Source organism: Thermobia domestica, chromosome 13 (assembly GCF_964235325.1).
Source record: "Thermobia domestica chromosome 13, izTheDome1.hap1.1, whole genome shotgun sequence".
Classification (NCBI taxonomy): domain Eukaryota; kingdom Metazoa; phylum Arthropoda; class Insecta; order Zygentoma; family Lepismatidae; genus Thermobia; species Thermobia domestica.
Genome location: NC_137466.1, coordinates 116,904,544 through 116,916,935, shown reverse-complemented (window position 1 = coordinate 116,916,935; position 12,392 = coordinate 116,904,544). Strand labels below are relative to the sequence as shown.

Sequence of the window (12,392 nt, the reverse complement as noted above, 5' to 3'; positions counted from 1 at the left end):
TCATCTTTAATCCAACTTGAAAAATGAGTTTGTACATAAATACTTACAACTATGTTTAAACCTCACAATCACAGCTGACAATTATGTTGCATGTTCATTCATTCGACCCGTTGAAATAAAGAGATCTACGAGTAACCCGACCAAAATACAGAAGTTGTTGCCACTACACGGCAGCTATAACCGCCACAACAGACGATTGGGAGCATCATAGAACGGAGACTACTATTGCTGCTTTTTATTTACTATTTCGATTATTTCTTTTTGTTAGGGGATATGAAGTAAAGACCTGCTAGGACATTTTTATTTCAAATGGAAATGCAACCGGTCATCAATGGAAGCCAAGCAGCCTTCAAGAGTTGACTGCCTCATGTTATTAACACCAATATTTTGTTGTGCGTCCCTAGCTGACTTTAGATCGAAAAATAAATTAACTATTGCTCTGCTGTTATTAAGGAAGTCTTTGTACTTGTAATTTGTAATAAACAGTGGTAGGGACCTTTAGAACATTCGCCCTTTAACAGTCTCACACGCGACGCTTTTAATTTGCTTTGTTAGATCAATTGCTTCTTTCAATTGGTTCGACCTTATTGGCCCCTCATATTCAGGCTAATACAAGATATTGTCCGTTTCGTTCGTTTACCCACGCACGATATTACAAGGAAGTAATGAATATAGAAGTAAGTACTTTGACTGAGGTGAGCCTCATTTTGGTTCGTTTACTTGTCAACCTTAACAGGCTCAGGAGGAAGTTTGAGAACTTTGTGTTGAGTCGACGGCATGTAGAAACACGGACTTGGTCAATGTCACTTTAGGGTAATCGACCACGCTCAGAAAATCTTGTGGTATCACCCCCGTCTCATTCTGACGTAAGAGGGAGAGTAAGGTCAAAAGCAATTGAGAGAGCACGATCTTGGTCTTTTGGATCGGAACCACGACGCGAGACACTTCGCAATCTCTCTGCCTTTTGGGTCCGGCATTCGATGCCATAGTCGTTTGTCGGACAAGTCTTCATCATGGATATCATCAAGACGTTCCGATCTGCAAGTCACTGGAACTTTGAGGACAGCGCCTAAACATCACCTATGAGTAAGAGGGAAGAGAATGGAACTACTTCGAATTAGGGTGAGGATGTTCAAAATTAATTGCTATTTCTTTGCTCTACCATCTACTCCTTAACGTCCTTATTGCTACCAGTTCTCATTGAAAATACATTTGTTATTTTCAAAGTATTTTAACACTAAATTCATATTCGTTACCCTGTCTAATTTTGCTCATGGTTCCAGTCACCTAAGACTAGTGGTGGAGTTCCCCCCATTTAACATCAAACAAACATAATATTGTTATCCCGCGCCTCTTAGGTGTCTGTCATCTCTATCCCGACATTGAAGTTGTATTATTTCTTTGTTATTCTCACTTTCCTTTTCTATCCTGTTTGTACCACACACAAATTAGTCCGTCATTGTGAATTCAATATGCCGCGTTTTTGAACATTTCTTATCTTTTCGTCCCCTATGCTTACTGATCAACGTTCATGTCAAATTTGGTTTCCCTAGCTTCAGCAGTTTGGAATACCTATACTTTTGACATAGATTGTAAGCGGCTATCTTGCATTCAAGGTTACCATAGACTTTTCAGTTAAGTTTGTGTTTACATTCTAACCCTCTGTCATTTTGCACAGGATTATCATACAGAGCCGAGACTTGTTTCTTCTTCTTCTTCAGTTCGTAACCTTCCCTGTTAGTTCAAGTCTTAGTCAGCTCGTAAACTGAAGTGTTTTTTTTTTTAATTAAATTTTTAGTTACTTCTTCATGGTTTATATGTATTTTAGAGTTTCCTAGTCTCCCAAACCCTCATCTGTTTAGAGCTGATTGCGTTTTTATTTGAAGTTCCCTAACAACTTTTTTTTTTAATTCAGCTGCTGTGGATCGCTTGGATCCATTTAATAGTAACTTTGGAGATGATAAACGTAACACCATTGCTAACGTTAAGCAACAGTTTTAAACACCTGACTGAAGATAGGTCTTATCTTTTAAATAGAAATTTACATAACTAATGACAGTAATTAGGCTTTGCTAACTATGTCAAACGCCAGGTTAGAGTTGAAAAAAATATTCCAGCAACATTCAGTCATTAAAGTATGAAGTAGGTAGTTGGAGTTTACCAACATCCTATCTGTGTATTAAAGGTGTAAATGCTTTCTGTGTATTCCATAATTAATTTGAAGCCCTTAATTCCGTACTTAGATGTTTTCACCTGTCCCTTTTAATAATTGTGGCTGTTTTCACCTGTCAATATAAAATTTTATTACATAAAAGTCGTTTTCGTTAATTTTGTTGCAGGATATGGGTGTTGGGTTATTTGGATCACCGGCGGGTCAGGCGCTAGTGGCGACGGATATGGAAAATCGGAAATCTCGCAAGAGAAAGTCAAGTAGCGAGCTTTATAAAGAAGCTGCTGCCCTCTGGGGATTAACTTGTAAGATGAGTGACAGCTGCAGGTGTTTAGAATGTCAGGTGAGTAATTAAGTAGTAGATTGTATGTACACTCATGTCCAAAATGATTGTCGCATATCTAGAACTGTCTTCTTCTAAGAATATAATTTGATAATGATTTTGCAGGGTACTTTTAATACTGATACTATGTGTATAATTGGGAAATGTATATTTGTGGTAAATTTAATAGGAAAAGAATTATAAATACAAAAATTAGAATGAATGAAACAAAATGTTGCTAAATAGATAAGAAAGTTTTATTTTCGTTTTATCGTTCTTATTTACAGCTCTTTTGACATGAAATTCGCCACATACACGTCTTTGCCGATTATGCACATACTAACATTATAAGAAATACCGAGTGAAAATTAAATGAAATCTTTAAGTTTAACGTCCCACGATTATGCCGGTTAGGCTAAAGGAGACGGTGATAATGAAAAATGAGTAAAATAGTGGAATGAAGAAAGTGGAAGGAAACGGGAGAACCCCGAGGAAACCCACGAGCACGAAATACCAAGTGAATTCGTTATCAAATTATATTCCTACAATAACATATTTATAGACATGCGACAATAATTTTGGACCAGAGGGCAGGAGGGTGCAATTGCCCCCCCAGACTTTAAGGAATACATATACTTCAATCGATTATCTACTAATATACTAGTACAAAATGTGAAGTTCTTTTGTTTATGTTGCTCTTGCCCCCCTCAAACGAAGTCTGAAATAACGCCCCGTTTTGGACATGAGTGTACATAGTAAACATCATTATTTAAATAAATTACTGATATATATATATATATATTACGTTAAAATATATATATTCTACTAAGGACCACTAGTGTTGAAATTGAAGTTTGTTGAGGAATGTTAAAAGTACAGTGACTGAGCCTGAAATCAAGGACATTAGTTTCAAATTGGTCTTCATTCTCAAAACACTTCCTGGAATGGTTCTTCCACAACGAAATTTCTTCAACAAGTGAATTTGAAGAGCAAACATTAACCTCATCAGCAATTGGTCAAGATTCTTTCTCCTTTAATTGCCTCTACGGAATAGTTAATTTGAGGCGAAGCACTCTGTAGTATTTTTTTTAAATTTCGTTTTCTTTTATTATCCCAGAATGTCCCAAGGTACTATAACATGACAGATTATGACCCTCTGGATAGAATTTATTGCTATATACTAAGTGGACTAGTTGCCATTTGGATAAACCAATTTTTGAGTAGCATAACAGCTGTATTTTTTTCACATCTAGTTATATTCATGTGTATTCAGCTTTAAAGAGGATAAAATAGCACATGTGAAGATGTAACACCCACCTAATGAATTTGTCTTTTTTATATCTTCATCGTTAGTTTATGTTACTTTTGCTAAAACTATTGTTAGATTTGCAAAAATACACTTTTTATTAGAAAAATAAATGTGCAGAGTAACTTCATGGTTCCTCACACACAAACGAATTTCAACATCCCTTCACGTCATATCGTTAGTTTACGTCAGTTTTGCTAGAACTATCATTAGTTTTGCAAATCTACACTTTTTTGTTCGAGAAATACATAGAAGCCAAATATTTGCAGTAATTGATTTGCAAGCAAAAAAACCTGGATTTGAGTGGCGGCAGATCCTAATTTTTTAACATGCTTCAATGTCAATTTCAATCAATGCTATGTGTGATAAGCAAGATCTTAACCTATGGAAAAGGAAAGAGATGTTGGAGTGACGAGAATAACTGGAAATTTTAGTAGTACTATGAATGGAGACAATGATTTACAAAAGTCTTTCCTTCAATAGTTCCAGATTTGATAAAAATATCAGTTTATTTCAACAAAGTTTTTAGCTCATTTATATTCAATATTTTTTCCCTTTTTTTCTCTTATGCAGTGCGTAGTGAAATAATACATTATACACACAACGAATTATAATGTCTTTTTTTTATATGGCACTCTTGAGACAACACGCTTCAAATAATAGAAATTAATCTTCAAGTGAAGAAACGTTTGTCGGTACGGTTTCGAAAACAAAAAAATGTCCCGCGTCCGGATGTGGCTCTGTCGAGATTTGAAACTGTCTCGATATTGTAACTATTGGAATTTTAGTTTCCAAATTATTATATACAGTCATAAAAGTCAGTGATAAACCCAAAATAGTAGTTGACAGACACATAGGTAGATCTGTACATATTGTTTACATTGGTAATAAAAATAAAAATTCGTCATATTCTTTATTATATGTTGAGTAATATAGGGTCTATGTGATTTTAATGGCCTCACTTCTTTTCATCATTAAGATAAATATGAATTGCTCTTCACTAGAAATATATATTACATTGTTACAGAAAAAAGCCCGCGGATACATTTATGTTCCCACCTCCATATTAGCTGCTTTGAAGTGTCCCCTGTATCCTTACTTTGTTGCTTTGAAAAGGTGCCAATCCTAACCATCAGGTTTCTTTCTGCCAACTTTGGCGCTGCTATCTTGTCTCCTTTCTGTTGTTGCATTTTTAATAGCTAGCAGCGTAACTGAAACATTTTAATCAGTTAGCAAACTACAAGATGTGTGTAAACGCATATACTTTACTGATATTTTACTTTTTTTTTTTTTTACGTTGGTGAGATGACGTCAAACTTTGCTTGAAAATACAAGATTCTTCACTGACATATGTAAAATTTCAGGCTTTTTATTAAGATGTTACTATACTATTTGTTAATAAATTGCATCATTTAAAAAATATTCTTTCAAAGCAAGACAAAAGATAATGAGCAATACATAGCAGGGGTAAAAGTACGGGAGAACCCGCGGGGACGCCGTCCGCCCTACTCCAGGAAATATGTACGGCGTCCCCCCAGTTCCTCAAAAAATTACAATGGGCAAAGATAGGCAGGGGGATGGCGTGACGTCATGCCGCTACCTACCGTCCCCCTACCTTTTCAGACTCACTTTTACCCCTGATACATAGTAGAATAAAAGTGGAAAAATATGGGAAGTTTTTAATGACCAAATAGAATTTAGCTCAATATACATAGCTATATCAAATTAAGAGAATAAAGCCGTTTGCTTTTTCCCGGCCCTCCTGAATGACCCACTTGTCAAAATTAAACTGCGCATCTTTCACACTTACTTTTGAAGGTTGTTAATGAATTTTAGTTGAAAAAATCTCCCCATATTGTATTCATACGCTTGGAAAGATTAACGTACTCTAGAGATATATGTTGGCCAAAGTCAGATTTGGTGGATAAGAACGTTTTATCTTTCTCTCTTTATTATATTCAGAAATACACAGAAGCCTAGGGGAGATAATAATAACAAGAAAGTAGGTTCTTTTTTTTAGCTTAGTCTGCATTAAAAATCAACCAATAAAGGTACTGCTACATTTATTGTAAAATGTTATCCTTCTCTATCTCTCTCTCTCTCTCTCTTTATATCTCTTTCTCTCTCTCTCTCTCTCTCTCTCTTTTGCTCTGTATTTTTAAGGATAGAACATGGTTGATTTCAAAGTAGGTGGGGAGAAGAATTCTTTAACGCAGCAAATTAAGTTAAGGTGGGTGATTTGGAAAAGGATGCTTTCAAGCAAAAATAAAAATCAGGAAAGAGACCTAACTTTTTAACTAGGATTTGCAAGTCAAAATTTTTTTGAGCTACTGAAAATTGTGCAAGTTATGTTTTTTTTTTAAAGAAAAAAGAAAGTAGTTGCTCATCAACATATTTCCCCACGGACCGTACAATATGACTTTTAACCATAACAAAGCAGAAATAATGAGAGAGTATACGCACTTCACAAGGGAAAAGTTGAATAGAGTAAAAAGTGGTAACGAAAGACTAGTTCTTTTTGAAAAAAGGGATAGAATACACATGATGTTTCACGGTTGCTAGGTTTGATGAAGGCTTAAATAAAACTTGATTTGATTTTTCCTTGATTTTGCTTACATCCTGAAGAACTAAAGTTGAAACCATATACACTTCCGCTTGTTAATAAATTCTTTCTGAAAATCTACCTCCCGTAAATTCTGTTTGTTCATTAAAAACCTCTCTTTTTCATTTATTTACTGATTCCATCACAGTCTGCTTATTTTCTTGAGCCAAGTTTAGAAAGAATATTTGTTAAATTTGTATTTCCATTTCTACGATTTATGATTTTATCTAGGTTTACTTCTCAATCATAAAAAATGCCCGTATATATATCTTCTGCAATATGTTACAGTGGGTAGGCTAGCCTTTCAAGTTATCTCGACCGTGCTGGACTTGTCAATATTGAACAATAAATACGTAAATCTGGTTGATTAATTGATTGATTGTAGTTTAACGTCCTTTTCAGTTACAAGGCTATATGAGACAAGGCTTACTGTTTAATGAGAAATCCAAATATACTTGGTTTTATACTACCTAGGTATAAGTAAGAACGCGTACTGAGAAAAGACCCCGGGAACACACGTTCAGAAAGTTCATAAACACGTGTAAAACGATGTAGGGAGATCGTCAACGATATGTCTTCATCAGAACATAGCACGAAACAATTTGTGCAATGAGTTGTTAATTTCAGACGTGTTTTAGCTTGAACTACAACATTATCAATCATTGTAAGTACAATTACATTTTTTGTAAACCCAAGAAACACATGCCATCGGAACCTGAAAGCCTTCTAAGTAGTCTCTCAAAAAATCCACTAGATGACAGGATGATGAAGCCACGGCAACGTCACATGCTTTGTACTGTTCCCGCATTTTGCTGCAACGACACCTTCGTCAGGCCATTCGAGAGACACTACCTGAACATTGACACGTTACACTCATCCTTCATGACAACACGATAGCCCATACGTCAGCGTGTATGAAGAATCTTCTCGAACGATGGGGACGGGAAGTGCTCAATATCCCACCATATTCGCAAGACTTATTACCTCGTGATTTTGATTTCGTACCAAAACTAAAGGAACAATTGGGTGCAACATGCTAGTGAACACGTGGAAACATTGCCATAGCAGTCGCCCCTTAAACCAGAAGAATCAGTCGTAGTGAAAGCTCAGGTATTGGCTCGGATATTAGACACTCTTCACATCACTGGTAGTGTGTAATGGGTTCTTTTGAAGACTATTTCAAAGATGTCACTTTATATTTTTCTTCTTTTCATGCTTAATTGTACATAAAATAGTTTCTAATTTTGTAATTGGAGGTGAAACACGCACGAATCGTTGTTCTCATTTTTCTCGTGTTATATCCTGATGGGATATGTAAGTTCATCCAACTCCCTACATGTAACATTTACACATTTATTAGCTTTCCATTTGTATGTTTCACAATTTATTGCTTCATTTACATTTCCGCAAAAATGAAGCATGACTTTTGTGGTAATCCTCATATTACATCGGGTTGATAAAAAAAGTGACCTGGTATTGAGTTTGCCCTTACTACCCGAATGCCTCGTATAAATATCTAGTACATCAGAAACTTTTAGTGGCAATGTAAGCAAAGGAGGATGCGCTTCTTAAACTTCTGTCAGGGTCCCATAAACGACTGCCATATGAGGCAAGCAGAACGCTTCATTCGATCAGCCTCTGACATTTTTGCATCGCACTTTATGTTTCATCGATTTATCTCCAGCTGTTTGTGATTTATAACTATTGGGCGTTTTCATCTTAAACAGGCTGTATTGTTTAACGAATATTATTATAGAAAGATATTAAATCTGTCATACTTCGTACATCTTGAAGTTCTCAGTAACTATTAATGTAGAAAAAGATTTACTTTGTACTAGTAATGTGCATTCTTGTTTCAATGTTTCGTTGATTTTATAGACCAATTATTCATGTTATCCCAAAATAATATTGAATATGATTTATATTCAATTATAATCTAATAATTTTTCATAGAAATAAGAATTATATTCAATACACGATCATTTGCTACTATATGTATTCTTTTTTTCTGTAATAATCTGAATAATCACGTTGGAATTAATAGTGCCTTATTATAGAACACTAGCAGATTTGTTTGGAGTTCCATTATACTGAAGGTTAACTGATATTAAAGCATCTGAGTTCCAAATTACGCAGCTTAAAGTCAGGCAACATGTGCTATAAAGCTGTGAAAGGTCGCGCCGCGAGCATTCTATCGGAAATCCATGCGTGGTGCCCGGAAACTGCTTTCGTTTCCCAGCCTACGACGATGTCGGAAATGCGTTAAAGACTTTTAAAAAGGTTAGCGATCAAAGAAGGTGAAAGGGCAGAGAGGGGTTAGATGCTCAGAAGGAAGAACGGCTGATTCTTATTCCTGTACTAAGGATATTGGAGAAATCGTAAACGATAAGCACAGAGGAAACAGCAGGAAAGAAAGGAATGAAAGAAGAAAGAAAGAGAGTGAAAGTAACCTAAAATATGCAAAGATGATAAAAGTAAAAACAGCCAAGATGAAAAAATTATAATGAAAACGAGGTATAAAAATATTAAATTAACTTTAAAAAGTTACAAACACAATTTGAAAGAAACAAAATAAAAATTACTATGTGAATAATGATTTAAAAAATATAAGATAAAGAAACATGTACAAATGTACTAGGGATAATAAAATACGGAGGAAAATAATATTAAAAAGTAAAATAGGTTTAAAAATGCGTCAGAAAGAGATCACTGGAAAAAACAACAAAATTACAAAACTAATAATAATAAAGATGATTTTTGTTAGTGTGCAATTCATTCCCATCCGACGATGGGTGGGCCGTAGATGGTAACGCCTTCTCTGGGCCATAAGCATTCCTTTATTGTTAGTATCATTGGGAGATGGGTATCAGTATTTGTATATTTATTGATATATTTATTTGGTTTGGCATACAGAAGAAGGTGACCTGAACATGGTATGTAACTTATATGATAAAATGAAGTGCAGTAACAGAACACAAGGATATATTGCGGTAGTTGCTACGAGGGTGTTAATTTTCTGCTCTGGGCTACTCAGAGCGGGTTTAACCCGTAAGTACTATGGACCGTCTCTCAGACCGCTGCGACTTTTCATATCATTATATTTTCCACAGTCTCACTACTACAAGTGGATCTTTTCGTCTACCTTCCTGTCTAGCAAATGGTTACGTATTGTGAAGTTCGTATTATAATTGATCCCCTGTGCGCGGCGCTGGAGGGGTCGCGCGGTCTCACAGATGTACTATAGTAGTTACGTGAGTATTTTGCTGATCAGTTGTCTTTCGTTATCTGCTGATTATTAGCAGTTTTGTGTCTTACCGTGTGGCACGTCTTGCACCACACATCAATTAATGCCCCAGGGACTGGAAAACCTGAAATAATCACATTTTATAACATGAGTAAAGGCGGAGTGGATACTCTACACAAAAATGTACAGATTTCACATCAAGTAGTTGAACAAGACTATAGCCATTGACAATTTTCTTTATACTGATGGATGTTGCATGTGGTGTCAATGCGTATGTCTTGCATCAATTCTACGCTAAGTCCGCAGTGATGGCAAGATTTGATTTCATGAAAACGTTGGCAAATGACTTGTTAGGCCTCACATAGAACGTAGATTGTTCATCGGACATCTGCCACGAGAGCTGAGTTTTTCAACCAAGAGCACTCTACAGCTTGAAAGTGAGTTTCCCACCATCGCGCGTGAGGAGATGAAAAAGAAAACATAGTCTTCTGTCAACTGAGTTGTGAGCGGAAAGCACAGATATTCATTCATGTCAGCGGTGTGGGGTACCGATTACCTTGCATTGCAGAAAAATAAGATATAAGTCCCTATCTGCGCATGCTGTCAGAAAAGTTAGTGCGGTACTTTCTTTACCGACAAAAAGTATTTTGTTTACTTTCTCCATCATATAAGAACTAAAAATAAGTTTTATTCATTGCCGTTTCACTACAAAAAATGTAAGAGTGCAACTATAACAGTACTTCCTGTGTAAGTTTAAAAAAGCTAAAATTCCATGTTTATTTTCTCGGTTTTACTGTATTTCTTATTCTCAGTGCATCTATAAGAACAGTGTATTTTAAATTAGTGTTATTTTGGCTACATAGAAGCGGAGAAAAAAATTGAATATTTCAACAATTACAATTTTAGAATAACAATGAAAGCATTGTTGCAAATTCTGACTATGTTCTCTTTCTGATTGTTTTAAAAACATAAAGGTTTTTTTTACATCGTGAAATTGCTATGTTTTACTTTTCTATAAGCAACTAAGATATGTAGGATATAATTTTAAAAAATATACAATGAAACTACTATTCAGAAAATGTCAAACAACAATGCGGTCTGACAGACCGTTCCATAGTAGTTACGTGATTATTTTCGTCCATAGTACTTAAGGGTTAAACACTTGGATCCCTGTTAGTTAAAACAAGGAGTGCATTCATGAAATTATGTATGCTTAACGTAGTAGAGTTGGAGTCTGGTCTGAGTTCATGGAGAATCGGATGAGCGTCTGCTATACAGCGTTGAATGTAACGAGAGCAAAGATTACATATGTGAGTATTGGTACAGATGTTCAGTGGAAAATCTCTTGTATTGGCGTCCGTGCTGGTAAGGAATAAGCAATGCATTAGAAATGATTAAATATTCAGAGCTAAATAAATCGTAAGTACAATATTATTAGTGTTTAGTGTAAATAAAATTTGTCCAAATATTAGGCATATGCTAAATAAAAGATATTATTGATCAGGATAAAACGATACGGCTGAGTGTAAATCCTCCTGCGCCGTTTTTCTCGAGAAAATCGGGAATACCTGTTTTATCTGTAAATCTAAAAGTTGATGTAAAATAATCACGCTACCTATTAAACTGAAACTGATACTAAAGCATACCCTGCTCACAGTTTTCTATTATACAACTACCAAGATGACAGAGTAAACTAAATGTGATTAAGTAGATATAGCACAAAAATATGATTAACTCTTAAAGTTTATTTTTTGTTTAACTATAATATTCTCCATAGATAGATCATAGAAAGCTAAACAAAGGGAGATATTTGAAAGTAAATTCTCATCCTTAGTTTTCACAAAAATCAAGAATAACATCATTTGTTTAAAAAAAATATTAATAGACTTCAACGAGTACCAAAAAGTAGGAAATAACAAAAACTCTAAAAAGTAGAAAATAACAAAAACGCTAAAAAACTACAAAAATAACAAAAGTGATTAAAAGTAGAAAATAAGAAAACCTCTAAAAAGTAGACAATAATAAGAGCGCTAAGAAACAGAAAACAGTTCATAACTATTATCTATTTAAAAGATGAAGAATGTGCCAAGCCAAACAAATTAATATCTCATAAAATTATCATTGAAACAACTAACTTTATATTAGAAATTAACTTGTTTCGCTTAGCACATACTTCAAGATTTTTAAAAATATATAATAGTAATGAATTATTTTCTGCTTCTTAGAGCTTTTATTATTTTCTGCTTTCTAGCACTTTTGTTGAAATCAGTTAATATTGTTTTTTTTAAAAGGATTGTTAATTTTACGGGTTTTAGTATGTTTTTTAAGTCAGGTATTTTTCTTTTAAGTTTAATTTATTTTTCTACTTTTTCGTTATCCCAGTACTTTAGTTAGATACCTAAACTTAAGGTAAGACACTAACTTTTTTATCAAGAGGGTCAGCCTCTGAAATTATCTTGACTATATATATATATATATATATATATATATATATATATATATATATATATATATATATATATATATATATATTACTATCATCTTCAAAAGTCTAAGCACACTATTGATTTACCAGACTTTTCAAAATAAAAGGCAATGTACCTATACAAAACTATGTTTATTGGACTCTTTTTTGAAAATAAAAGACGTTGATCATATAAGATTACGAAAATTCTTGGTGTTGTTGACATCAAAAGAAATTTATTGAGAAAGTTATTTGCGAATAAACAAAATGACTAATGAGTAGAC

At 34.3% G+C, this 12,392-nt stretch overlaps 1 protein-coding gene across 1 annotated transcript in view; it reads left to right on the top strand.

Moving 5' to 3' along the window:
• The window catches only part of LOC145668448 (uncharacterized), a 74,268-nt gene that overhangs the window by 27,315 nt on the left and 34,561 nt on the right, over positions 1 to 12,392 (top strand). The window contains exon 3 of the mRNA XM_081736325.1: positions 2,340 to 2,513. Within this exon, the coding sequence (XP_081592451.1) occupies positions 2,340 to 2,513 (174 nt within the window). The remainder of the gene's footprint in view (positions 1 to 2,339; positions 2,514 to 12,392) is intronic.